Source organism: Rhododendron vialii, chromosome 10a (genome assembly GCF_030253575.1).
Source record: "Rhododendron vialii isolate Sample 1 chromosome 10a, ASM3025357v1".
NCBI lineage: Eukaryota > Viridiplantae > Streptophyta > Magnoliopsida > Ericales > Ericaceae > Rhododendron > Rhododendron vialii.
This window is the reverse complement of record NC_080566.1, coordinates 948,368-974,553: the sequence shown is the minus strand read 5'-3', so window position 1 is coordinate 974,553 and position 26,186 is coordinate 948,368. Positions and strand designations below refer to the sequence as shown.

Sequence of the window (26,186 nt, the reverse complement as noted above, 5' to 3'; positions counted from 1 at the left end):
GAGGCCACACACTCTCCAGCTTGAATTGCAAAACCACAACCTACCCGATCCCATCCTAGTAGAGGTTGCTCCAACCCTGCTAACAAGATCACGACTTCTGATGAAGTACCTCATGAACGAGCTATTTCATGTCATGTAGCATAAGGAGCATTGGAGGGACAGCAGATCCCCTCTCACAAACAAACTCATCAGCTTTTGCACATGCTTCGTCAAGTAAAACGACATACCAGTTTTAACAGAAAACCATGTTCTGTACTACTGTTATGTAAATCAAAGCAATCAATCTTTAAGCCCTATTCTTCTATGGGAATTGTAAGCTTTGAGCAAATGGAATGTTGATGTTCAAGGTGTGTTCTGATCAAATAGATAGCTAAGAGGAAATGTGGAACAAGTATCATAGTTCGAGGATGCAGACTATGATTTCCATGAGCAAATGGGAGAAGGCAAAGATGAAACTAAAACATAACAAACTATGTTACAGATAATATCATTCAATACAACCAATTTAACATCAGTCAATACATACACCAAACACCTACTTGCCAACCAACCATTCAATATCCAGTCAATATGAAAACCAACTTGCGAAACAACATAAACCAATTGGCACAATGACCCAAGTCTGTCATATCTAATGGCAAGGAATCAAAATGCGAAACAAGTTCCAACAAAGCAAAAATTCCCTAGGCAGTCAGTATTGGGACCAACTTGGCTTTGATCCTCCCACTGTGCACACTTTACGGCCCCTCCAGATGCCCTTATATAGTGCAGCTCGTGGTGGTTGTGAAGCTGGAGCTGGAGCTGCTGGTGGTGGTTGTGAAGCTGAAGCTGGACCTGGTGGAGCTGTTGCTGCTGCTTGGTTCTGAAACACAAGGCAGGCAGAGATAAGTCATGTGTGATGTATACAGAAGGAAAAATCAGAATTAAATCGTGTGGTCCAGCCAAACCCCTCACAACAGAGTAAAACGCATAAAACAGGGGACAATAACTCATTTCACTTTCGCTGCGATCTCGAAATATCCCTCCAAGGAAATGGGGAATGGTAAAGATGAAACTACACATATCAACCTGCTATAAGTTCATATTAAAACACAATAGAAATCTTGGCAACTGATATAGTGAAAAGTTAGTTTCCAAAGAGAGATTCAACTCCAAGGAAACTTGGCCAGAAAAACGGCTCAGTAGCAGCTGAATTTTTTTTGTTACATTGAGAGATTCAGTTTGTTGAAGGTCGCTAAGATTAAAAAGAAAACAGTTTGTTGTTGCAGGAACAAGCCTTCAACAGATTTAAGTATATCCTAGCCATATTCTCAACTTCACCTACTCTCTTACAGCCATATTCATTAGAAATGCACATTAAAACCTATCTATTTCCCATGTAAAAGAGTCAGGAGACAAATCCTAGTCGGCCATTGTGCTCACCTTCTCCAATAGGCTTTTCATCTCACTCTCTAAATCCGACTTCATCTCAGGCAACATGTTCCCATCAGCCTTTTCCAGCATTTGTGTCATCATCTCTAGATTCTGCTTTATAGGGAGAAGTCCGGGGGACGCTTTATCAACGCCAGAAGACTTCCTCTTTCCACCTGATCGACATTTGCAGTGGTACATTTTGTAGTTGGAACCATTTAAGAACAGTGCACTTCTGAATGCAGAGATGAATCTCCCGACCCTATCAACCGAATCCTTCACCCTGAAATATACCGGATTCTGGGCTGCAGATCGTTGTTCAAATACTACTTCCTTTGTAGAGGCGTTGATTTCCATAGAGTTGATTATCTTCTTCCAATCTCCTGGTGGATGAGGACTTCTTGGGTTATCAAATTCATTAGGGAGTTTTTCCTGAAATGTTTCACCACACTTTGCAATGGGAGGTGATCCAATGAGTTGGTCAGCAACCCTGATCATCCGCTCCCCTAATGATTCAGCAATTTTCACGGATTCTGCTTCCAACTCCCTCTTAGACCTCGAGCTTCTCAACACCCACTTCAGACTTGTGGAGGGAGGGGATAAATATTTGCTCTGCTTCCTTTCCCTCGCTACACACACATTCTCAGTTCCTTCTTCGGCAATTTTATCACCATTCTCAATGCTAGATACGTTGTCCTGCTTAGCTTCTGCTTCTTCACCCCCACCACTGCCATGTTTAGCACTCAATACTTCGTTCTCTGAAGATTTAGGAGACCCTGAAAGCTCGGCCTCCTCCTTTCTTCCCCTCTTCCTTCCTAATGGAGGTGCGAAGTGGCTGCGCTTCCTTTTTCTCTTACCGTTAGCCACACTTTTCTTCTTCCTTCTGTAGCACTTCTGCAACAACGGCACTCGACCTCCTTTAACTTCTTCCCCTGAACTGCTGAAATCAAACACATCCGATTCCCAATTCCTATTCTTGTCTTCTAGTTCTTCAATCTGCAGGGGTTCTTGGTACACAGCTAGTTTGTGCCCTCCTTTTGCTCGATAAAATGCCGACAAGAAACTCTTTAACATTGTGAGCTCAAGCATACCGGTAGTACAACCAACTTCAGCAATATACTTAACAGTTGCAATTACTCTTGCTGGTCCATGCCGAGGAATTGAGATTCTACGTGGACCGCCCTCAGGCACAAGAACACCTTGCCTGATTCCAGCATTCTCTGCCCATGGTCTATCCAGCCCAAACCGATTCTCACTGGATACGCAAGAGCAACTCATTTTCGATTCCACGAGCCTACCAATCCCCTCCACAGCCTTCTGTAAAGCATTCAAGAAGCTCTTGGAATCACTTTGCTTCGACATTTCCTCGAAATCCTCGGCAAAAGGCTTCAACTGTGACCGGCGGCACCACGAGAACGACCCGTCAAAGTACGCAACTAGCAGCCGCTCCCGCTGATTATACATCGTCGCACGCTCCGACGCATCTGAAGGATGGTAAATCTGTCCGGGCCACCAAGGGTAACCCCTGATTTTTCCCCACACCAAGTCACCCACAAAATATTCGTGTTCTTCACCACCATCCCCTTCCTCTTCTCCATCCTCCTCGTTCTCGTTTCCATCGCCATTCCCTTCGAGGTTTCTCCCCCCCTCCCCTGTTTGCTCCCCATCTTCACCTAATCTGAACTCGTTACCTAGATTTTCCTTAGGTTTCTCACCTGGGTTCCCCCCATTTTCATCAGCTAGGGTTTTCGTTGTATCAGTTTCCATTTTGGGAAGACGTTGGGGCTCTCTCCAGTTTTTCAAAGGATTTCTCAGTTCATAAATATAACGGAAACACAAAACAAAAACATAAGGAAGAAAGTAGAGGTAATGAAATACTGAATCAACGGTTCAACCAACGAAAATCATTGCATGTTCATACGTTAATAACGATGGAAATCAGCACAGACGGACGGGTTATGGAGAAACGTAGAGGCGGCGACATGTAAATGTAGCTGAAAAAGAACGAAAGGGAGGCTTTTGAGGTTAGGGTTTTTACCGGTGAATCTCCGCACCATCTTTACCAGAGTAATCTTCATGTAGAGAGAGACAGAGAGAGAGTCTGAGAATGAGAGTGAGAGAGAGAGAGAGAGAGAGAGAAAGAGAGAGAGAGCTCTTGCATGTGTACCACTGTACCAGTGTGTGCGCGCCTTCTGGAGTACTCCTATAATTTTGGGTAATTGACTAGGGGAAGAAATTATTCACGGCAGCTAATAAATTAATTTTTACTTCGGATGATCCAAAACATTTTTGAACGATCGAGATTGGGTTTCATAAAATTTATTTACGACTCTTCCGTGAATGAATTTTTCTCATTTGACTAGTCTTAGGGAAAACGACGGCTCAGGACGTATTTTGATAATTAATACCCGCCAAAGACAAACTAAGAACATTTGTTAATGCTGAAAATGTTCTTAACGGATATTAATTATCAAAACACGTTATTGGCCGTCATTTTCCCCAGGTCTTAAGGGTACGTTTGGTGGAAAGGAAAATGGTAAAAAAAAAAAAATGAGGAAAATGTATGGTGCTCAAACCTTGATTTCCTTTTTTTTTTTTTCCACTTTCTTTCTAAACCAAACAAGAGGAGGAATATTTTTTTTGGAGTTTTCAATTTTCGTGGCTGCTCGATTCTCGAATTTTGTAGTACGTAACAATTTGGAATGCTTTTTTGTTCTTCTTTTCTCAATTAATGTAGGATATAGTACTTCATAATAATTAAACAATTTAAAAATGACACGGATATCCAAAAACGGATTACAAATTTGGGAAGAAGGAAGTATAATTTTGGATAATTTAACTAGTTTTAGAGTTTTCGATTTTCACGACTACTCGATATTTGCTGATTTTGTGATAGAAATTTGAAGTGTATTTTCGCTCTTCTTTTCAGAAAATGTAGTATATATGGTGGTACTTCATTTTTCTTATTTACCCTAGTGCTAATTACGTACTTTATTAATCATTTCTCGTTTGCATATATAACTCCATCTTGACGTACAATTAAATTTTGTTAACATCCCAGTTTAGCTAAAGTAAAATATTAGTATCTCTAAGGCTAAATTCCGCTTAATTTTAGCATTTTTTGGAGGTCTTGTCCTTGCGTATTAAAAAAATCGCATTTGTTAGTTTTACGCCAAAATTTTGCAGATTATTGATTTATCTCGACGAGATGAATGAGAAAAGTAAAAAAAAATATTTACTTTTATCCAAATATTTTCGGAAATATCAAATTTTAAGCCAAAAAATCCAACTTAATTTTTTTGGTTGGAAAGTGAATATTTTTCAAAAAATATTTGGGAAAAGTATTCCGATTCTTTTCATCGAGACAAATCAATAATCTACAAAAGTTTGGTGAAAAACTAATGAACGCAAAAAATTATTTGAATAAGGACAAAAAGTCCTTTTAGTGTGGTGGAACTCCACCTAAGTGTCATGTATCATTAAAAAAAAAAACTGCATTAGACCCAAGGAAATTTTATTTTTCGTGATAAACATATCCAAAATTAGGTCGGGGTGTCACATCTCCATGGATGGTTATCATGCTTTACTGGCTGTTCTCATTAGTTGTTATTGTTGTTGATAGACACACTTTTGAAATTTACATGTTTAATCCTCTGTTGATTAACATACTAACACATCGCTCATCTCCGCTGATGTATACAATATTAAAAAAAAAAAACTCTTGAAGGAAAAACAAGAAGTGTAAAAATTCATTTGGCCTTCTTCAAACCCACTAGAGAACTAGTGGTCTTGTTAAATAGTGCCGGCTCAAAGATATTTGGGACCCAAAGAGGAAGTCTTAATATGGAACCATCTATCTCCGCACACGTATCTTTGAATGAAATTTTGCAAAAAGTAGAGGAAAACGTAAGGGATAGAGATTCAAACTCAACTCCTAAAATATTCAAAGAACCTAGGCTGTCACACCACCAAGAAGATGTTAATTACTTGAAGGCAATTGAAACTCCTTAGTATTTAAAACTATAAATTGTATATTTTGGAGCCCTCTTCGGGCCAAAAGAATTGGAAGCCGGAAGCAACGGCTTCCTCTCTAAGCCGGCTCTGTGTTTAAATCAACTAGTGGAGGCATTTCTGCCCCACCATTCACATCTATCCAGAGCCCCGCTGTTGAACTACTAGATTTGTTTTTGGGCATCATGTCTTTTGCCTACTAATGTATAAATTGTCTACCTGATGCAATTTCTTTCAAGTTTTGTAGCGCTCACTTTGACAAATCAAATCTCAATTGTTCTTGACTTGTCTCAATAAGATACATTTATTACACAAATCAAGTTTTAGAATTGCTCGTTACAATGTTAAAAAGAAAAATCCTTTGTGTCAATTTTTCCCATTTTTTATTTTATCGCTTAGTTGGATGATCATGATTGGTTTAACATTTGGATAACCGGCTTCCTCTCAGCTCGGATGGAAAACCAAGGGAAGTGGTAGTTGCTGGATTTGAGAATTATAACATCCACGAAAACGTGTTAAATCTGGATCATTGAAAACACTTTTGAACGGCTGTGATGCCGCACTACAACGTCCCCAAATTTGTTATACATGTAATCAACAATCCCACACAGTGATAGACTCAACTAGCAATGATGGACCTCACAAGCTTTTAGTCTATCTGGAGTTCGACTTCGACCAACGTGCTATCAATTTCAATGTCAAGACTTTACCACGACTTCTTAATTGAGCCCGCTGATAGATGGCGAGATTGATCTTCCAAATACGTCGGTTGGTGGGGTCGGATATCAAGCACATACCAAGTCTTGCCCAGTTGGTCAATTGAATTATGCAGTCCCCTTACTGCTAGAGCATAACTAGGCACCGTTTAATCGAACATTCCTCACAGACAGTACAAAGTTCAATCAATTAATACTCCTAACATTCTATTTTTTTGTAATCCTATCAATTAAATACATTAAAGAAAGATGACTTCTCTGCAGAATGCCAACCTAATACAGCTCAATTGGATAGAAACCTAACTTTATCAACCAACGCCGAAGAAAGAAACATTATTGAAAACATGCGGGAGGAAAGGGGAATTGGAGACAAATATAATAACTTATTAGTTTTGCTCGATCGTTAACTTCAGAACTCCAGAATTAATCGAGGTGTGCGGAAACTGGCCCAAAAACCGGTTAACAAAAAAATATATAATGACTTCTTGATTGTTGAACATATTCCTTCGTATTCATTAAATTATTTATATCTTTCTTGTTCGCAGGTAGCAACTAAAAACGTTAGTCGAGTAGATTATTAGTGGTTGAGAGAATAAAGAGATCACTTTTGCTCTTTCCGATGACCAACCAGAATCTTTTTCTGCAAAGGCAAACAAGGTATTCGACTTTATAGTATTCCAAAAATGGGAAAATCCAAGTATATGCATTGAGGGGGTGTTTGGTTAGTGCTTTTTTGCATTTTCAGATTTTCATTTTTGCATTTTGAGTGTTTGGGAGCTCATTTCTATAACTCATTTTCGGAGAACACATTCACTGATTTTGCTTACAGAGGCAAGAACCCAGAACGAGGGTAGAAGGTCCTTTTTGAGGTTTTGGCTTTTTCCATTTTATGTCAAATTACCAAAATACCCTAACTATTCTTATCTATTTACTTGTTTTGTCCTCCCATGATTTCTGCCACATGCTGCACCGAATTGGAAGGGAATGAAAAATGGAACTTCTCCGTTTGCTCAGGCTCTGAAATTGTCCTTACACATCACATATGAAAAATTTTATTAAAAAAATACTACAAAAAGAAATAAATAAATATTCATATATCTTTTATCACAATAATAAAGACCAATGGCAACTTGGTAAAAAATCAATCCATAATTCATTTTCATTATTCATCTACCAAACACTAATACTATTCCAAAATACATTCTGCACATATCTCCCAAACACTCCTCCATACTCAAAAACACATTCTATTTATAATCCAAAAAGCTAAAAAGGCAAAAAACTGACACTGAAAGGCCAAAAAGTAGACTTCCAAACAGCCTCGAATATTTAAGGAATGCTCAACAACGATGCTTACTGAAAATATGGATCAATATATACGCAAAGTACTACTTTGTAATGTGCACAAAAATTGATGTGAGTCTCTAGACCTGCCCTCTCTGATACCTTATGGCTTTGATTTGGAGGGATGGTTCCGCAATCAAACGTCCCTTTAGCTTATTCTGAAAGAAGCCACTTTATGCATATATTGTCAAATGTTAAGTCTGTCTCCAATTATCCTCTGCCTGTACCCCAACTACAAAAAAACATAAAAATCACGCCAAAATTGATAGCCACGTTGATGGAGACCACCGCTCCGCTCGTGGAAACCACCGCAGCTGCTGCCGCTGCCGCGCCACCACCGCTGCCACAGAAAAGCCCATGAATTCGTTGCCAAGGTTGATCAGATCTAAGGGCCAAAGACCCCAAATCGGAAAACCAGATCTGGGTCACAAGGGTTGAAAAATGATGGGGTGGTGGAAGAACATCTCTCCTAAGGACAAGAGTCTCGATCACCGACAACCATATGTAGTAGGGAGAGAGGAAGAAGAGAGGAGAAGGATAGGGGAGAAGGGAGCTAAAAGCCGCTGTTGGGGGAAGGGGAACAAGGAAGAGGGTGGGTGGCTGAAACGCTCTCTCTCTCTCTCAAGGAAGAGAGAGAGTCTCTCACTCTCTAGAACTCTTTCCCTAAACTTGGTTTATATCTTGACTAGATGAGTTCTTTTATTGTTCTTTTTATTGTTGTATATACTAGAGTACTTTGTACTAGTATTTAAAAAATTTGGAAAAATTTACTCAAATCCCTCAAAGTTTCACAATATTGTCATCATTGTACCTATTGATGAACCCTTGGATGGTTGGATATAACTCACTCTTAAAAGCCAAACCAGCACGGTTTAGGAGCCCAAGAGCTTATATCCACATGACCAACAAACCACTTTAACAATGTGGGATATTAGGATCACAACACATCACCAAGCTCCGCAGATGACGTCCATGGCAGCCAAATCTATATACATTACATTAACCCGATCGTAGTATCCCTTGCTTCCCTTTCTTTGGCAGCTTCATTGCCTATCAAAATGCAATACTTCTATGTATCTTAATCCAGACTAGAGGTCACCCCCCTCTGAAGCTCAAATCGCAAGACCACAGCCCACCCAATCCCATACCCGTATAGGCCCTGTCTCATGCTTAACATCGTGTTTATCAATCGCTGAAATTCTGCTAACAAGATTACAACTTTTGACGAAGTACCTCATAAATGAGCTATTTTAGATACCAGAGGGAGAATTGAAGGGACAACAGAGCAACTCTCACAAGAATACATATGAGCTCCATCACTCTAAATGGTCAAAGGGACTTAAACTGCATCCCAAGTTCTAGCCGAAAACCATGTTCTGTACAAATGTTAAGTAAACCAACGTGATGAATCTTTAAAGCCAACTTTACTACGGAAATTAAAAGTTCAGAGCAAATTGGACCCGTGTTCATCCTCAAGGAATCAGGGTGTGTGATGGTCAAAAAGATAGTTAAGACAGAATGTTGAACAAGTATCATAGTTTGAGAAAGCAGACTCAGATTTTCCGTGAACAAATGGGCGATGGCAAAAAGATAAGACTACACATATCAAACTGCAATAAGTCGCGGATCAAAAAAAAAAAAACTGCAATAAGTCCAAATTTCAAAACATAACCATCTAAGCTTTTGAAAGGTGCATTCCATACCTCAATGAAACAAATTACAAACACTCTCCAAAATGCTCAATCAAAAACTCCAAATCTGACATAGCACGAAAGTGAAAAGATTTTATGATTGCCATTTATTCCTCCAAGGCTCCAATAAACGTAAAACAGGCAGAATAACTACCCTTGTTTCATCTACCTAGTTTTTGCCACTACAACTACAACCACCCGATAAACCCAAACCCACCTATGAATCACATCGTCGGATCATCCGCAGCCCGACACAAGTAAAACACAATCATCTTATACATAAACACCGGCCCAGCCAAACCTCTCAGAGCAGAGTAAAATGCATAAAATGGAAGGGGCACAATACACTTTTGCCGTGAAATTGAAAAGATTATGATTGCCATTAAATTCCTCCAACAAACATACAACAGGCAGAATTACCACCCTTATTTCATCTACCTAGTTTTCTTCTCAAATTTCCCACTTCTTTCCCTATACAACTCGATCCAAAGATTCGAAATCCACAATATACTAACAGAAATCGCCATTACGACCACAACTACCCAAGATACCCAAATCCACCTAGGAATCACATCATCACCAGCCCCACTCAAATAAAACACAATCATCTTATACATAAACACCGGCCCGGCCAAACCCCTAACAACAGAGTAAAAAGCGTAAAACGGAGGGGACAAGAACTCACACACTCTCGCCGCGAATTCCGAATCATCCCTCCTAGCCCTCGCCAGGGTCCACGTGTTCTGGCAGAGGCTGGTGACCTCGGCGAGAACGAGAAGCACGAGGATCGCGAAAGCCCCGTGGTGGACGACGTAGCGGCACGTCGCGAAGACGAACAGGGTGGCCAGGTGGTGGCCGATGAAGAGCATGTCGCTCGGGTAGAAGACGAGGTAGTGGACGAGGTCCATCAGGAAGTACGCAATGCTGTAATCGAGCACGGTGTTCTGGGAATCGGTGTTGATCGAGGAGAAGCTAGGGTTTGGGTGGGAGAGAATGGCGCGGGAGGCGAGGAAGGCGGCGGGGGTGCCGTGGGCCAGGGAGATGAGGCAGCTGGCGGCTTCGGGGCGGAATTTGGGGGGCCATTTCTTGAAGACGATGAAGTGGGCGATGAGGTAGATGATTAGGAACTGGGTGAAGAAGATGGGGAGGTTTGGAAATGGAGCTAGGGTTAGGGTTTCCATTTTTTTCAGAAACACCAGATTGAATTGGAGGGCGTTAGAAATGTATTGAGATTCAGAATTCGAGAGAGTGGAAGAGATGACGAGACAGAGTGTGTGCACGAGAGAGCCGTGAAGGTATAAATCATGAGAGAGAGAGAGAGAGAGAGAGAGAGATAAGAGAGAGAGAATTGGTGTGGTTGGGTCATTCAAGAAAAAGGGACACCCACGAGACCATAAAGTCTTCGGAAAATTTGAAGGGCACCCCAGGCCATGAAGCCTTTGGAAAGTTATGGCCAATGGTGACAACATAATGTGTCACAATGCGCGTGCTTGAGCCAAAAACGTTTTCTGAAAACATCTCAACGGAAGCGAGAAATGAGAGCATGAACGCAGAACCGCTGAGGGACAACTGAAAGCTGAACCAAATGCTTCTATTGAAAGATTATTCGACACGCGTTTAGTATGCAGATCTAGGTCGATATGTAGCGAAGGACTTCGGATTTGTAACGGGATTGTCCCTTTCTTCATACTTTGGTGGTGATAGGTAAGAGATCATGGAAGGGTGGGAAATGAGAGCACGGAAAAAGAAAAGTCCTAACTTTTTGAAATATGAAAAAAGAGCTCCAAAGATTCCTAACAACTCAACCAGCTAAAAAAAAATTACCTAATACTCCAAAATTACCTACCAACTTTATTTTTTTTTTCAAAAGAAAGGAAACAGACAAAAATTTGTAATTCATAAATGTTTTATCGATATGATCATTGAGTATCGAATGTTACATTTTCACACTCCAAAACGAACTATGTAAGGATAAATTTACGACGAGATATCATCATTTTCGTTGTGTTGTTTGAAAGGAGTGCTAGATACCCCGAAAGAATACACAGAAATGACCCGGAAAAGAGTTGACCCATAATATATGGCGCATTAAATTGTTCGTCGGATATATCGTTTGTCGGATACCTCTAGAAAAAGAACTAATTCATCAAGGCAATTGCTACCAGGGGCTACATGGCACCAGATAAATGGTCCCCTTTGGACAGATTTATGCTTCTTTCCAATTTAAAGTACTGAACAATAACCTCACAAAAAGTATTTATAGATAATTTTACAAATTTGCCCTTAGTTTTGTAACTGATAACAAACCAACCATTAATTTATGTACATCCTCTCGTTTCTCCTTTCTCTTTAACTTTCTCTCTCTAAAAACAATCCAGATCTAGGTTTCTGGTTAGGGGAGGGGCTCCCACCCCTCCCCCCTCCCTATAGAGATGCCTGAGGTCGGAGATTGAGCAAGTCAAGAGCCTTAGGGCTCAGTTTAGATCCACACGGCTGAAGACAAGTTTTGTTTCTCCACAGCCGTAAGGAAACGTTGGGTTTCCATCGGCAGCAAATGGGTCTGTTTATCCGCTGCCACTCCCACTCTCCCTTCCTCTAGCGTGTCTGTTCCCTGCTCCGGAGTTCGTTTCTCAAGCATACGAGGCCTCTTGTCCAGGTGCAGTGTGCTCCGGCGACCCTATATTTCACCGCCAATCACACATGTAATCTGTTTTGTCCTTCTTTTTCCATTTCCTTTTTACTTAGAACCCAAGAAGAATAGTGGGTTCCATCATTGTCGATTGTGTTTCGCCGGCGAAAGTTCCGTCACAGTCCCTGGCGATTTTTGACTAGGATTTTTTGGGACGTACTGGTTTAGGCATTTGAGGGCTTCAGGTGTTTAGACATGGCGTTGCCAGAAAGTCTAGGCATTGGATGCATGTGGATTCACTTCGGGTCCCAAAAAATACATAAAAGTTCCATAAATTTTAAGATAACTTTTTTTTGGAGTTATATAAAAAATCGACACGAACATATATTGGTAAATATTTTTTCTGGATTCGTAGGATGAAACTACTTAGTTTTGCCTTTACAAATCTAGAATGAGCAGTTTTGCTTTACAAATTCAGAAAAAATATTTACCAATATTAATTGGAGTTGATTTTTTACAGGGCTTTATAAAAAAATTAATTTTAAATTTATGAATATATTTTTTGAATTTTTGTGATATACAGAATGGCCTACACATGTGCGGTAATTTTTGTGCGGTGATTATAGCACTGTCTGTGCGAGTAAACCTGGAAAGAAAAAAAAAGGTGGAAAAACAAGCAAAAAAAATGTAACTTTGAAAAAGATACACAGTGTAAACAAAAAAAAAAAAAGGGAAATGGTAGATTTGGTAAAGCAAAAGACTGTTAAGAGCATCTCCGGTCTTGACCCATTTTAAGACTCAAATTTAAAAATGGGATAAAAATCACAAAAATCTCTCTTCAATCTTTGATCCAAACCCTTTCCCATTTTGGGTTTTACCCATTTTTTTTTCCAAATTTGAAACAACTTTTGCCTTGACTCATTTCTCCAACGGCTGGTTAGAGAGAGAGAAAGAGGGAGATGTGTAAAATTTGGGTTTGATGGTTGGATATATGTCTACCCAAAATGAGTTTTTACCCAAAATTTGACTCAAATTTGAAGAAAAATATGGGTGAAGGCTGGAGATGCTCTAAAGACTCAAACTCATGATGGTGACATAAAGTGAGTTAACTAACACAAGAAACGATGTTAAATGGTGCACTATAGCACCCGTTAGCTGGACCGGTTCATCAAATAAGGATGAGTAAAGAAATAGTATAAAAATAAAGTCCAAAGTTGAAAAATAAAATTACTAAAGCCGATCAAAAGAAACATTTTTGTATAAAGTCCATTGTATTTTTTTTTTTCAACTTTGGTATATATTGTTATACTTTTTTGATTTTTCTCGTCGAGATGAACAATGTAACAAAAGAGAACGTGTCAATTACGATTAAACAAAAAAAACGAAGGTGTCAATTTGTTTATGCTAAAATCGATTCCTCTCGTCTAGACGAACCAATTAAACATGAAAGTTTGGCGCGAGCGATACTAAAAAGACGCAAAAAAAAATAAAAATAAATAAATGATGACAAAATAAAAAAATTATAATCCACAACTTGCAGTTGAACAAAAGCGGGACGGTGAAAGTTGGATCGAAGGAGGCTTACATTAACATGTTGATGTTGCATCCCTACCCAATTAAACCCATCCGGAGCGGTTGCCGACGTAAAAAGATCCACGAACCACTTTCACTGGGTCCCACTTTCCCACCCCAATTTTGGAGGGAAATACCTTCCCTCCCTCGTCGATCATGGAAATGGCGCGCAATTGCGAGCTTCAGATTTGAATCCAAAATCCCTATATTTATCCCTCTCTCACTCTCTTCTGATTTGTGCAACGACTGATATGAGTTCTTGCTTATGGCTTTTAATTAGTTAAAAACCCTAATTTCCTCGTCGATTTCAGGTACTTCCGATTAAGCTCCTTTTTTCCACTTCCGTTTTATGTATGTATTTTTGGCTGGTTGTAAGTGTTATGATGTGTAGCGTACGATTATCCTTCAATTTGCTCAATTGGATCTGAAGTCGATCGTGTCAGCTGTGGATTTGTACTGATGATTTCTGTTGTCGATCGATCTCAGTTTGGAGGGTCAAGATTGTCATGATACATGCTCGCTATTTCCCAATTTCGAGGGCTTTGTAAGCATTCTTTCACCTGATTCTCTTGTTCTAAGTTTGCTTCTTTACCGATCAGAAAAAAGAAGAAGTTTGTTTCTGTACCCCAAGGGGTTGGCGAAGTGATCTCGGCCTGTGACTTAGGGGTTTGCTCTCTCTTAACTCTTGGGGTTACCTCACTCTCACGCGTAAGCATGTGAAACGGCTGTGGGAGGGGGCTGTAGTTATTAGTCGGCGCGCAAGCTGGCTTGGGACGCCCCAACGCCCTACATTAATAAAAAAAAAGATTGCTTTTGTGCTTCTTTTTTTTTTTTCTACTTATTTGTTAATATTCCAAAGGAGAATTTGAGGAGAAAGGGGAAAGTAGTAGAAAATTAGAATGTTACCTTCACTAAGTTAATGCCGCCACTGAATTCAGATGAGAAGCGGTAATTTGTTTCCCAGATCCTCGCTGGTGAAAAAAGTTCGTGTTGAAGTGATTAAATTAACACCCATACTTTCCTAACAACTATTGGGGCCCAATTGTTGAGCATATGGTTAAGTCTCACTAGTTTTAGTGACAAGAATAATAGTAAAGGGAATATTGATGATTACAGAGATCTTTTGAGAATTAGAAGAATTCTGTCTGTGTGCTAGTGCTTGAACGAAGTGGAAAACATGGGATCTTTGTTGTCTAATAGGTACCAATATCAAAACTCTTGGTGATGTTTGCACGTGCTTAAACGAAGTTGGGGAATTCTTTGATTCCATGTGTGCATAGTCATGCAGCTTGGATCAGTAATCCTTGTTTAGGTCCATTAGTTCTATGTGAATTTTAGTCAATTGATTGAAGAAGTAAGTTTTTCTAACAAGAAGGTATTTCACTTTTAGAAAACTTGCAGCGGTAGCATCTCGACAACCATTGAGTTTGAAATCTTCATTCAAGTGTGCTTCAAGGCAAATTACCATGGAGAATGGTCATAAAAGTGATTCAAGAGGCGCTTTAATTGTACTAGAAGGCTTGGATCGCAGCGGGAAGACCTCACAATCGAGTAGGCTGATTTCTTACTTGGAGGGACTCGGTCATTCAGTTGAATCATGGCGTTTTCCTGATAGAAATACAGGTGTTGGGCAAATGATCTCATCTTATCTAAACAATAAGTCGCAGCTGGATGATCATGCCATCCATTTACTGTTCAGCGCAAATCGTTGGGAGAAGAGGTTTGTTTCCTAATTTCAAGCAGCCTGTTGTGTTTGGCCATGTCTGAGGTCCTTTGAAAACGCAAGTCCATATCATACAGCTTGACACTTATATTAGTACTTGGCATTCACTTTAATAACTTGGATTGCAGTGAACATCAATCGGTTTCTGTTGATCAGTGGTTGTTACATTTAAGAGGGGAATTGTTACAACTATAACTTAAGTTGCACTAGTTGCTGCAAAGCTGGATAATTTGTCATCGAGAACCTCATAAATTGTGTGAATGAAGGTTGCATGTAGCCCCATACATGCACCAACTGCCAAGTGCTTCATTTTTCCTAACGAAGTTGGAAAAAAAAAGTGGGCTGGATATGATGTAGGAAATAACCCAATGCTTCACTCCCTATAAGTTATACGCATTTGTGGTCACTGGAATTTGAATTCTTAGTTGCTGGTATTTCAGATATGAATATCAATTTGCCTGATTGTTGCCATTTTTTTATTATTTTGGAACGGAAGCAATTGTTGTTTTGCTTCACTTGTAGCAAATCATTGCAGATGCCGTCGAAAAGGACTGCAATTATCAGTCTTGCATATGCCATCAAAAACGTTTTCAACTTTTCTTATCTACCTCAAATTTGAACGTCTGACCTTGATTTGGCTGCCTGTTGCATTGATTTGCAGATGTAACTGGTGATCCAGATGTTCCCATTTGGTTAATCATATCCCTAAACTTAGTATCTGTTTACAGATGAGTCATCTGCATACCATATCAACTAAAAATCTTGTACAGACGATTCATTTTGACATGATTTGTGAGCCACACATGCTTCAATTTTTAGATTCTCTGTGCCAGTTTGAAGTAATTTTAGTTTTCTGTGGACCTTGCCTTCTTGTGAGGCCTTCTGTAGGTGACATGCATGACAAGCGGTCAGCTTGTCCGTGGACATGGCATTGTAACTTTTGCAATTGGTCAACTATTAGTCTATTATGCTTCTGCTAGCCTGATTTCCCTTTTCGTGAAATAGAAAAGGTGTCCCAATTCCTGTCACTGAAAAAAGTTCATTCTATATTCTGTTAAGGAGGTCATCTGAATCTTCAGAACTTAAGTAATATTTAAAAGTGACTGAAGTATCTTTAGAATTTATACGCGATTGGTTTAGGACATGTCATTGGCTCGTAGCCCCCAACTCTTTACATTTTCACATGTATTTGAATCATTTGATTGAAGCCTTGTTACTCGTACAACCATTTACATGAACATCTTCACATTCTCTATTTTCAATCTTTTCTTTTCCTTTTCTATTTGCTGATGGGTCCAATAGGAAAGGTTTTAGAATATTGGATTTATAGTCCCTTAATGTCATTTGGTATCGGTCAGTGCAAATATTTGAGATGTCATGGTTTTAACCTGACCAACTTGTAATGTACTTGCAGATCCTTAATGGAGGCTAAGCTTGGAAGTGGGACCACCCTCATTGTGGACCGTTATTCATTTTCCGGGGTAGCTTTTTCATCTGCCAAAGGACTGGATATTGAATGGTGTAAGGTGAGCTCATGCTTCAAACTATTATACAACTGTGTTTCTGTTTTTTTCTTTGGAAAGTGTGTTTCTGTTTTTGGGTAGTGAATAGAGTCCTTGTGCAGGCTCCAGAGATGGGATTGCTGGCACCAGATATGGTCTTATATCTAGACATACCACCAGAGGTAAGAGGTTCTATCGTTATGTTTATTGGTACAATTGGATTGTAGAACATTAAGATCTCCACATTGTTGCAGAGCTTGCAGATTAATCGTTTCTCGTGGTTGTTCTCAAGATGCCTGCTTGTTTGATGGGTAGCCTAGTTAGCTACAAAAAAGAGTTAGTGACAATATAAATTTTGAAGGAAGTAAAGTAGACAAACTCTTTCACAAAAAAGATGAGTAGTAGAAGATGAAAAAAAACTTCTGTTGCCTTTTTCTAGTTATCGGTCATTCCTCATTGTGTGTGATCAAGTTAGGGTTGAGATTGCTCCTTTAAAACTGATTTTTGGCTTTTATCAAGTTCATAAAAAGAATAGAAAACAGTTTTAAACAGCTCCCTGTTAAAAATGCTTTCGTGGTAACTCAAAACTGAAAAGTCATGTTGAGCATTTCCAGAAAGCTGCTGAAAGAGGAGGCTATGGAGGTGAGAGGTATGAGCAGCTTGAGTTTCAAAGAAAAGTTGCCCACTCCTATCAGCTGCTCCATGATGCCTCATGGAAGGTAATATATTTTAGTTAATTGTTCTCTGCTTCTCTCCCATATTGTCAATACCAAAGATTATGGTTTTGTGCTCTTAAACCCAAAAATTATATAATACAGCTCGTTGTGGTGCCATCCAGTGGGTATCACGTTACAGTTTGTCATCACATTTTGGCTAGTATGGCATGATGGTGGGAAAGGAAAAATTGAAGCCACTAAATGATGCTGAACACAGATTAAACTTGAACTTAAAGTCCATTTTTTAGATGGCTTTTCATGATTTTTAGGATCTTTGTATCTTTATTTTTGTTGATATGACTGAGGCCAAAAGGTGAAAACAACTAATGGAATTTTACCCCAGTACGGGCATCTATAGCTAACGCCTTCTGCATCCTCCTAGGCAGCATTCTCATAACTTGTACATCAGTGGCTAAAAATGATTCTTATTGCTCCCCCAGTTTGGAACGTAAGGCTTGGCTGCTTCTTTTTTGTCACATTTAATTCTCCAATTTACAAACTCAAGCTAGCAACAGATAAAATTTGCATTTTGTCATTGTTAGTCAAAGCTTATGACTCCCGTGTGGTCATACGTGTGAATAGAAAGGAGTAGACCATAGACCCATGATTAATTGTTTCTTTCCTTAGCACTGTTGGGAATACTCGGAGTTAGGCCTAGTAATTATCTGCCATGTAATTTGGGAACTGCATATTACTCGGGATATTAGTTGGAATGAAATCTTGGATACTTGCGATTCCAAAGAAATATATCTATACAGTTTGTATATCAAGGCCGTTTTTATAAGACTTGACTTGATTTTATTGTTCTGCTTTGCAGAGTATAGATGCAAGTCTTCCCATGGAAGATGTTGAGAAACAACTGAAGGAGATGGTACTGGATTGTGTGACAACCTGCCAAAAGGGTAAGGCCCTATCAAACCTCTGGTCAAGTTGAAATGTATTCTCTGCCAGAGAATGGGATCTCTTTCTTTGATGTTGGTAGCTTTATATTATGAAGACAAATCCTTGTATTCCTTAGTTTTACCTGAGTGGAAGTTTTGGATAGATCAGTGATCTTAACTGAACCAAAACATGGGGATTGCGGATTGCCTGTGTAACTAGTTCATATGGGGTTTTGTCCCGATTTTAAATGGGTTTGTGCAAGTAACTGAGATTGATACCCTAGGCATGGGCAGAGCAACTATGGTACAAGTGGGGTGTCGTGACTCCTTTGCCTTTGATTTCTCACAAGGGCGTTTGGTATTTTGAAGCAAAATTTGCTATTTTGACCCCATAAAAAAATTCCTTAAATTGCTCCAACTTGCTTTAAACATCCAACATGATTCAGTTCCCCAATTGTTTTCTTCGTCTCGCAAATTGATACCATTACAAAGAGACTATTATGCATCGTTTCGAATAGATGGGAAGTCGTGGGGTCAATTTTAAAGCAAAATTACATTTATTAGTTTATATGTACATTTTGATTGATATCTTAGTTTAATCATATATGGTGATTGGTAAATGGGAAAAGTAAGTCGCATAAGGTTCTAGATTTTGACCCCGCTAACTAAAAATTCTACATCCACCCCGCACCCGGAATTAGTCGGATACGCTTAAATTGTTTCAGACATTAGAAATTGACCAAGGAAAAACAAAGGTCCTTACTATTATGCTACTATTACGATATCGTGGATGGCCCTTTAATCATGTACTAGTTGGTAAAAGGATGGGCTGGATTTGCGTTGGCCTTCATTTTCCATCTTGCTGAGGAGAAAAAGGAATCAAAAAACGTATAGCACTTGTTATGGTGCTTTCAAAATTACAACGAAAATATCATGTGTCATAGGCGTTTGTCCCCACCTTTTATCTTGCTTACGTTTGCTCACTTATTAATTTGTTTCCAATTTAAAGACATCAGCACAAAAGCACAGTGAGATTCCATTCCGTTAAGGAAAATAATTAAGTACTTATTTTTTGAATTAAAGGTGATGTATTATGAGAAAATAATATGTCTTTTAAAACGGAAAATAAGTATTTTAAAAATAAAAACTTTAACGGAACGGTGCCTCATGAATGAAATTATGGTCTTGCCATGCAGCCAGTGATACTCTTATCCTGCACTCATCTTGCCATGTAGCCCGTAGGAACAAATGTAGGAGCTGTGAGGTAAAATACTAAAATTGACAGCACAAAATGGCGTCCACCTGACAATAGGTAAATTTTGCTTTGAGTTTTTGGTGTCAAATAGGTAACTCTTTACGTAAAAGATCAAGTTGATCGAATATTGATAATCACGCAATCGGAATACATTTGTTTTGCAGTTTTTTCTTTACAGTCAGATTATTCCTTCGAAAAAAATTAACGTCAAAGCTTTGCTTATGTGTATAACTGACGTCATTTTAATTTATGAATAATCAAGTTAGCGAACTCAACCTATAAATGAGCAATTATGATCAAACTATTTGACCCCAACCACCAAGGGTAGTAGTCTAATGGCTCATGGCTTACTCTCACCGTGTTTGGGTGGCCAGGAGGTTATGGTTTTTAGTTGTGCTAATGACGTCTTCTCGAATTTGGTTCTCCTGCGAAGCCTGGCTGTGATCCACTAGCTTTTGGTGGGGAGTAATTATTATGGCTCTTTGGTCCCTCTCGGAACTCGCAGCGGGTTTGGAATCTATATTGTCACACCCAAAGAAGGGTTACTATGCCCGGTCACCCTCTCTTCCACCCTTTTTGGCTTTATGAATGAAGCTTTTCTTTTGATAAAAAAATAATTACTTGACCCCAAGTTTGTTAGGAGTAGGAGGGCGCTTAGGTCCCTCGTTGGGAAGCCGTTCAAAAAAGAGTTCACTCATTGGGTATTTGGTATGAGGTAAAATTATTTGGTCTCAAGGCACAGTCATGTCATGTAGTGCTCGAACACTCTTATTTTTTTTTTTTTTTTTATCAATCCGAACGCTCTTATTCACAACACATTTTTGTGAAATTCAGTACCAAGTGTGTAAAGTCATAAGGCTCAATACTAAGTATATGGACTCTACAAAAATATACGGTGAATTAAAAAGCTGAGACAGCACATGACGATGCCCAGGACCACTGAATAATCACTACTCAGAGTGGGGATTGGTTTCCTAGTCTCATTTGGGGAGGAGAGGTGGATATTGATATGAGGAAACATGTGAATTATATACTATATATCCCAGGTTAAAAAGATTCGTTTGTGATTGGTTGAAAATGGTTTCCACTAAAGTTTGAGAGGCAGTTAAAATGGTTGCCCACAGATCATGTGGCTATGCCATAGTAAAGTAAACATCAAAGTATATCATCGTCCATCCCATTCATGATGATGACCGCAACCAAACCGCCTTTCATTATGACCACGCGGCATTCATCCCGCAACTTCAACCACCACACAACTGTAGAAAACAGGAATAACACCCACCCCCACCCTCGCAATCAACGCGTCCTCAAAAAACATCTGATAAAATTAGAACGATACCGGGAGAAAATAGAGGGGCGACCAAGCGGTGTCCGTTCTAAACAGGTAAATGAAGAGATCCCTCCAATCCCTATCTACGGAGTCTTTGTTTTTATTTTTTTGAGATAACGTCGGTTATTTGGTTAAGATTGCTACAAACGATCGGTCGTTGGTCCACTAATTTGAATTCACAACTTTATTATTGGACCGACCATTATCTCATCACCTTGTGTCCACCTAGAAAATCAAAAATCATTATGTTGGTTAGACCACTTCAAGATTATGAATCATGTCAAAAATCTCATTGATTAGATATTAAAAGATCTTATATCAATGCACTTATGTTAAAAGATTAACTTGTCTCACTAAATCAAACCTATTTTTTTGTACTAATATAAATGTGTTGAACCATGCGATGATTGATACCAGGTTAACATGTATGAATAACATAATTGACAATTTTAACTGTAGAAGTGTAATAAAGAAATTTCAAACATCAAAATAGTTTTGGAAAAATTCACAAATACTCAAGGGAAATGATTTTGTCACTTCTTTTTTTCGTTAACGTCACTTTCTTGCAAGTGTATTTTTGTACAAAATATACACTTGCAGAAAAGTGACGCTAACAAAAATAGGAATGACAAAATCAGCAGCCACACTCAAACTCTACTGTCCCCTTATTAAAAAGGGAGGAGCGACAAATCTTAAAAGATTGATCTGGTTACGAAGCGGCACAAGATTTCGGAACTCCTTATTAAGATTTCATGTTGAAGTTACCCTACAAGTAAACTCGCGTGACTATCTCGCTCCACGTGTAAACGTATGTCACGACAAACTTGACCACTGACACCTTGCAGTTTCTCAAAATATCTCCTAGAAGAATGAGAGATTTACCTTTTTTGTCTTTTCCCAAGGCCAAAGCTCCAATCCTATCCAATCATAGGCGAAGGTGTCTTCCACCCGTTACATTGGCGCGTAGTAGAGCATACAGAGGGGTATCTCAACAGCCAAAACTCGAAGCCACGCGTCCAGAAATTTTTAGGTGCCGAGCGAGAGTACCACATGGCAGTATTCGTTGGCAATCTTAGCTGTCCAAACATATTTTGGATGACTCATATTTATTATCTCTTTCCCCTTATCCGATCACTCTCTTTTCCTCTATTTTTTTTCTAAAATTCGGACTGTTCAAAACACGTTTAGACGGTTAAAATCACCGACGGGTACCACGCCCGGCAAAAAAAAAAACTTCTCCACGCGTCCAGTTTCTGGAACCTCCCAGCAAAAATCCACCTCCCCACTTCCACTGAACATCACATCACATCGCTCCGGGCACACATACGTGTCCCTTCTTTTTTCCCAAAGTGCCGGATACGTGGCCACCCATTCATTGGATCAACCTCTCCACCAATCACCGCCTCAAATTCCTTCTCATCACATCATCCCCTTCTTAAAGGGATCTGGACTCTCTCCGGTTCATATTTTGGACTAGGAAAGACAACCTTGATCGAGATCATTCGTTTGCTGTAATTAATAGTTTTGAAATATTTTTAAACTTTGACCGATAAGAGTTTATGAGAAAATTCAAACCATTGAATCTAGTAATGGACAGTAACAATCAGGATGGGAGCCGAAACCTCCTTAAAGAGAGAAGTGATAAATTTCAATGGACTTAACGTGGTATTCTCAATTATTTACGTAGCGATAAATTATTTGATAGGGCCCCATTTTGTTCTTATACAAGTTTTGAAAAATAATTTTACTCATTGCACGATTCTCAATAAGTTTCTCTATCTATATATCTTTATTTTTTACCACTCACTACATCAAAAAAAGTTCTCAAAACCAAACAAAGTGGATTCATTCAATTTTTCAAGTGATTAGAGACAAGAATGACCCGTATTGTGTGGTAATAATATTTTATTTGCAAGAAATACTATATGACAATGTCACTTTGTATTCCGAAAGTATCCAATAATTGGTCCATGCCTTCTCCTTTTCTTTTTTTTATAAAAAAAATGAAAAGATTGTATTGATAAACGCCTTGTCTTCATTGTTTCACATTTTTCCCGCATGTGTCGCCTCCTCACCTGCAGTAAATCTAAGGGTACAAAAAATGCACAGATGTGTTGTAAAATACTACTATGCAGATGTGTCGTGTGGGCCCACCTCAATTTTCACACAAATGATCAAAACCATTTATTTTGTCGAACATAGTTTTCATATCATCTCTGGGAAAAATTATGTTGATCGAATATCGTTGAATGCATCATTTAATGAATCAATGTTCGATTCATAACTCTGAACTACGAATTCTGTATTGAAAATTATATGAAACTCGATAATATCCGAATAAGTAGATGTCTACCTAGAAAAGTATAGAAACAATTTTCTACAAAATAATCGGCTCTGATTATTTGTGTACGAGTAAAATTTAAAGTTGGCCAACATAGCACCTCGGTACATTTTCTGTAGCCATAGTCGGGTTCTCTCACCTGCCCACCGTACGTACTATCGCTTTGATTATCGTTTCAGCTCCCCCAGGAAATCACACACAGAGACCCCAAGGAGTAATAAAAACATCATCTGTCTCTCTCTAGAGAGAGAGAGAGAGAGTGATATGTATGGCGGAAGAGGTTTTTACGCTATGCAGGCTGCCGGAGGTGGTGCCAACAAAACGATAGTCAACCCGATAATGCTACGATTCCGGCCGATTGCACCGAAACCGGTTGCCGGAACTTCGGGATCCGGCGAGGCACAGCCGGAGAACAGTGGCTCGGATACTAATGGAAGAAGGAAGAGAAAGTACGTGAGAGGTAAAAGGAATAATAGGTGCAAAACGAAGAAACTGGAAAACGGAAATGCGGCGTTTGATCGGACGGTTTTGGAGCCGCCGGTGTGTACTTCAGCCGCCGGATCTAATAGCAGTCATGATCTTGCGATGGTAAGGAAATTTCCGGTATGGTTGAACTTCGACGGTAAGTTAGATCAGAAGAGCAACACGATGGATCACGCCGCGTCAGATCGGTCAGATCTGACCGATCTGACGGCTGTGGTTCCGCCGCCGATGAAGACAGCGGAGTCGTGGGTGACGGTGGAATGCGTGACGTTGACGGATGCGTTCCACCGTCACGGAGGAGGAGAAGCGTGGTTGGGGAAAACAGACGGGGAGAGGATGAAGAATCTAGAGCTTGACACGTGTCCCGCCTTTGTATCGGACAGCACTTACAGTGTGCGGTGGATTAACCAAGCGTATAGAGAAATGGTGGTTGCGGTGGGGGAGGAGGAGGAGGAGGAAGGCGGTGAACGGTGGTCGTTGCGGCCGGAGACGGCGGTGAAGTTGGTGGTGAAGGAGGGGTTGCCGGCCGAGTATCCGGCGTTTGCATGTCGAGTGACGGTGGAGTATTACACATTGAGGAAATCAAAGATGTCGAGAACGATGCCGTGTGATGTGTGGAAGATGGATTATGGAGGGTTTGCATGGAGGCTGGATGTCCAAACAGCTCTTAGTTTGGGACGTTAATTAGAGCAAATCAATGCAAAGGGCAGCAGAAAATCCTGATCGAACAGGTAATTAATAGTATGTTCTAATCAAGTTTCAAACAGCCGTAACGGTGGCAGGAGTATCGAATGATACATTGCGATAATCTTGGGTCAACGATCGTTAAGTTTTTGTCGTTTCACAAAAAGCTACTGCTATTTAAAACCTTTGTTATGAGCAAAGGCGAGAGATCAGTCAGTTCTTAAGTGATCTGGCTAGCTAGTGTGTAATTCATGTTCATCTAGCTCGTGGATGGTACCGTGTGTGTGTGTTTGTAATTTTATACGTATATAGATCTATGTACATATGCATATAATGAGGATCAAATTGAACGTACTCTTTTTGGCATTTGTAATGATCTTTAATGTGTCTTTGGATTCACGATGCTATGGTATTATGTAGGTTCTTTTCTTTTCTTTTTGACAAGAAGACAAAGGTTCAGGGAAGCGAGCAATCAAATCTTTAACAATCTGGATTGTTTTCGATCAGCTCATCTTATATAGGAATATTAGTATTTACTCGTGCCTACGGTACTATCCACTCCGGTCCGTGCCTACAGCACTACTCATTCCGTTTGGAATTGAAATTACCATTTGAATCTTGATAGTGACTCAAAACATTATTTTCATTTTTAGGTAGTTATAAAATTTTTAGAAAAGATAAAGGAAAATAGAGAAAAAGATAATCAAAACCAAAAACTACTGCATATCATAGAAAGAGTGAGAGAGTATGTTACCGATGACAGTGGATTCGGCGTTCCGAGTGACTCACCGACAAGAGCGATGACTTTTTGTGGCCGGACAATCAGAGAAGAGGCTTTGATGAGAGAAAGGGCGGTGACTATTATTTTTTTTTAATCAACAAAACAGAAGTTGATTGATAGGGAAAAAACAAATTGATGGCCTTTTTGTAATATATTTGTAAGAGTGTGAGTGTTTTCTTAAGAGAGTTGAAAAACACACATGAGTTTTTGGATCAAATGAATTTTAGTCATTCCAACGTACAATTTGTCCCCACACCCTTTTATTTTATATAGAGATTCTGATTATCAAACTCAATCAACTTATGGTAGGGGCAAAACCAGAATTTCTGACTCAGTGTCTCGAGATCCAGGAGTAAGTGGAACTTATTAGGTTGTGGAGCCATATTGATCGAAAATACCAAACCTTAAAAAGATACCTAGATGATTGCAAGATTTACTTTAATTAGGTAAAAAGTAAAATAAAATAATTTTTTAAAACTCATGTGAGAGTATATAAGTACTTAACTCATAGTATAAATTATTTCATTGAAAAGCAAACCTAGAGGGAAGAAGGCAACATGAATACTGTCTCTGTCTTAACAATAAAGACTATTGAGAAATTAAACAAAGAAAATGCAAGTACTACTACCTAGGATTAAAAGAAACTTAATAAGTTATTCATCATGGGAGGCCCTTATTTATTTATTTTTCCTTTTTTGATCTCCTGGGATTGGATCCATTGCGTGGCATAAGTTCCTTTGGCATAAATTCCTTCACCACGTGGTTTGACACCAATGGGTTTTTTTTTATCACATAGAATTATGAACATCAATGGACCACAAGTACTTGAGAGAGATCGAGAAATATAACAAAAAAAGAGGACTAGAAAGTACGTAAGAGCATCTCCAATTGACGGTTACGGCTATTTTGTAAGATCCAAACTCGTTTTCCGGCTTTGAAATTTGATCCGAAACGACGCGGTGGGGGAACCTTTGTGCGTGTGTATTAACAATTCAGTCAAAATACGAAACAGAGAGAAATTGAATCACGACACGAAAAAGCGGGTTTCAAAATTCAATTCAGGAGCGACGTCAGTGTGGACGGAACTTTGGGACTAGATTAACCAATTGTGTTG

The 26,186-nt window shown here is 39.3% G+C and overlaps 4 protein-coding genes across 5 annotated transcripts; 2 read left to right on the top strand and 2 right to left on the bottom strand.

The window, feature by feature from the left end:
- Positions 1–450: 450 nt before the first annotated feature.
- On the bottom strand, positions 451–3,597 carry LOC131304399 (PWWP domain-containing protein 3-like). Of its 2 annotated transcripts, XR_009192394.1 has the most exons (4): positions 3,332–3,529; positions 1,423–3,220; positions 579–862; positions 451–535 (listed from the first exon to the last, which is right to left on the bottom strand). XR_009192394.1 is itself a non-coding variant. In XM_058331625.1 (2 exons), exons 1-2 carry the CDS (start codon positions 3,175–3,177, stop codon positions 692–694), a joined length of 1,926 nt encoding a protein of 641 aa, XP_058187608.1. In that variant the 5' UTR covers positions 3,178–3,597; the 3' UTR covers positions 451–691. The 2 variants fall into 2 exon arrangements, 1 of the variants encoding a protein (XP_058187608.1); XM_058331625.1 differs by having other exon boundaries at positions 451–862; positions 1,423–3,597.
- A 5,923-nt stretch (positions 3,598–9,520) lies between these two features.
- On the bottom strand, positions 9,521–10,729 carry LOC131304232 (TLC domain-containing protein At5g14285). Its single transcript, XM_058331385.1, has one exon. It carries the CDS (start codon positions 10,639–10,641, stop codon positions 9,607–9,609), a length of 1,035 nt encoding a protein of 344 aa, XP_058187368.1. The 5' UTR covers positions 10,642–10,729; the 3' UTR covers positions 9,521–9,606.
- Positions 10,730–13,420: 2,691 nt separating this feature from the next.
- On the top strand, positions 13,421–18,461 carry LOC131304342 (thymidylate kinase-like). The gene is made up of 7 exons (XM_058331561.1): positions 13,421–13,684; positions 13,860–13,917; positions 14,764–15,093; positions 16,511–16,622; positions 16,721–16,780; positions 17,213–17,317; positions 18,132–18,461. The coding sequence occupies exons 2-7, from the start codon at positions 13,880–13,882 to the stop codon at positions 18,246–18,248; spliced, it is 762 nt and encodes a 253-aa protein (XP_058187544.1). The 5' UTR covers positions 13,421–13,684; positions 13,860–13,879; the 3' UTR covers positions 18,249–18,461.
- A 4,374-nt stretch (positions 18,462–22,835) lies between these two features.
- LOC131304393 (uncharacterized) lies at positions 22,836–24,657 on the top strand. Its single transcript, XM_058331614.1, has one exon. It carries the CDS (start codon positions 23,389–23,391, stop codon positions 24,289–24,291), a length of 903 nt encoding a protein of 300 aa, XP_058187597.1. The 5' UTR covers positions 22,836–23,388; the 3' UTR covers positions 24,292–24,657.
- Positions 24,658–26,186: the final 1,529 nt, after the last annotated feature.

Excerpts from the sequence above, each read along its gene's own strand:
- LOC131304399 (XM_058331625.1), bottom strand. The coding sequence starts at position 3,177 with ATGGAAACTGATACAACGAAAACCCTAGCTGATGAAAATGGGGGGAAC. Across the intron at positions 863-1,422 it reads TGAAAAGCCTATTGGAGAAG|AACCAAGCAGCAGCAACAGC; the intron begins GTGAGCACAATG and ends CTTGTGTTTCAG.
- LOC131304232 (XM_058331385.1), bottom strand. The coding sequence starts at position 10,641 with ATGTTGTCACCATTGGCCATAACTTTCCAAAGGCTTCATGGCCTGGGG.
- LOC131304342 (XM_058331561.1), top strand. The coding sequence starts at position 13,880 with ATGATACATGCTCGCTATTTCCCAATTTCGAGGGCTTT. Across the intron at positions 13,918-14,763 it reads TTCCCAATTTCGAGGGCTTT|AAAACTTGCAGCGGTAGCAT; the intron begins GTAAGCATTCTT and ends TTTCACTTTTAG. Across the intron at positions 16,623-16,720 it reads TGGATATTGAATGGTGTAAG|GCTCCAGAGATGGGATTGCT; the intron begins GTGAGCTCATGC and ends GTCCTTGTGCAG.
- LOC131304393 (XM_058331614.1), top strand. The coding sequence starts at position 23,389 with ATGTATGGCGGAAGAGGTTTTTACGCTATGCAGGCTGCCGGAGGTGGT.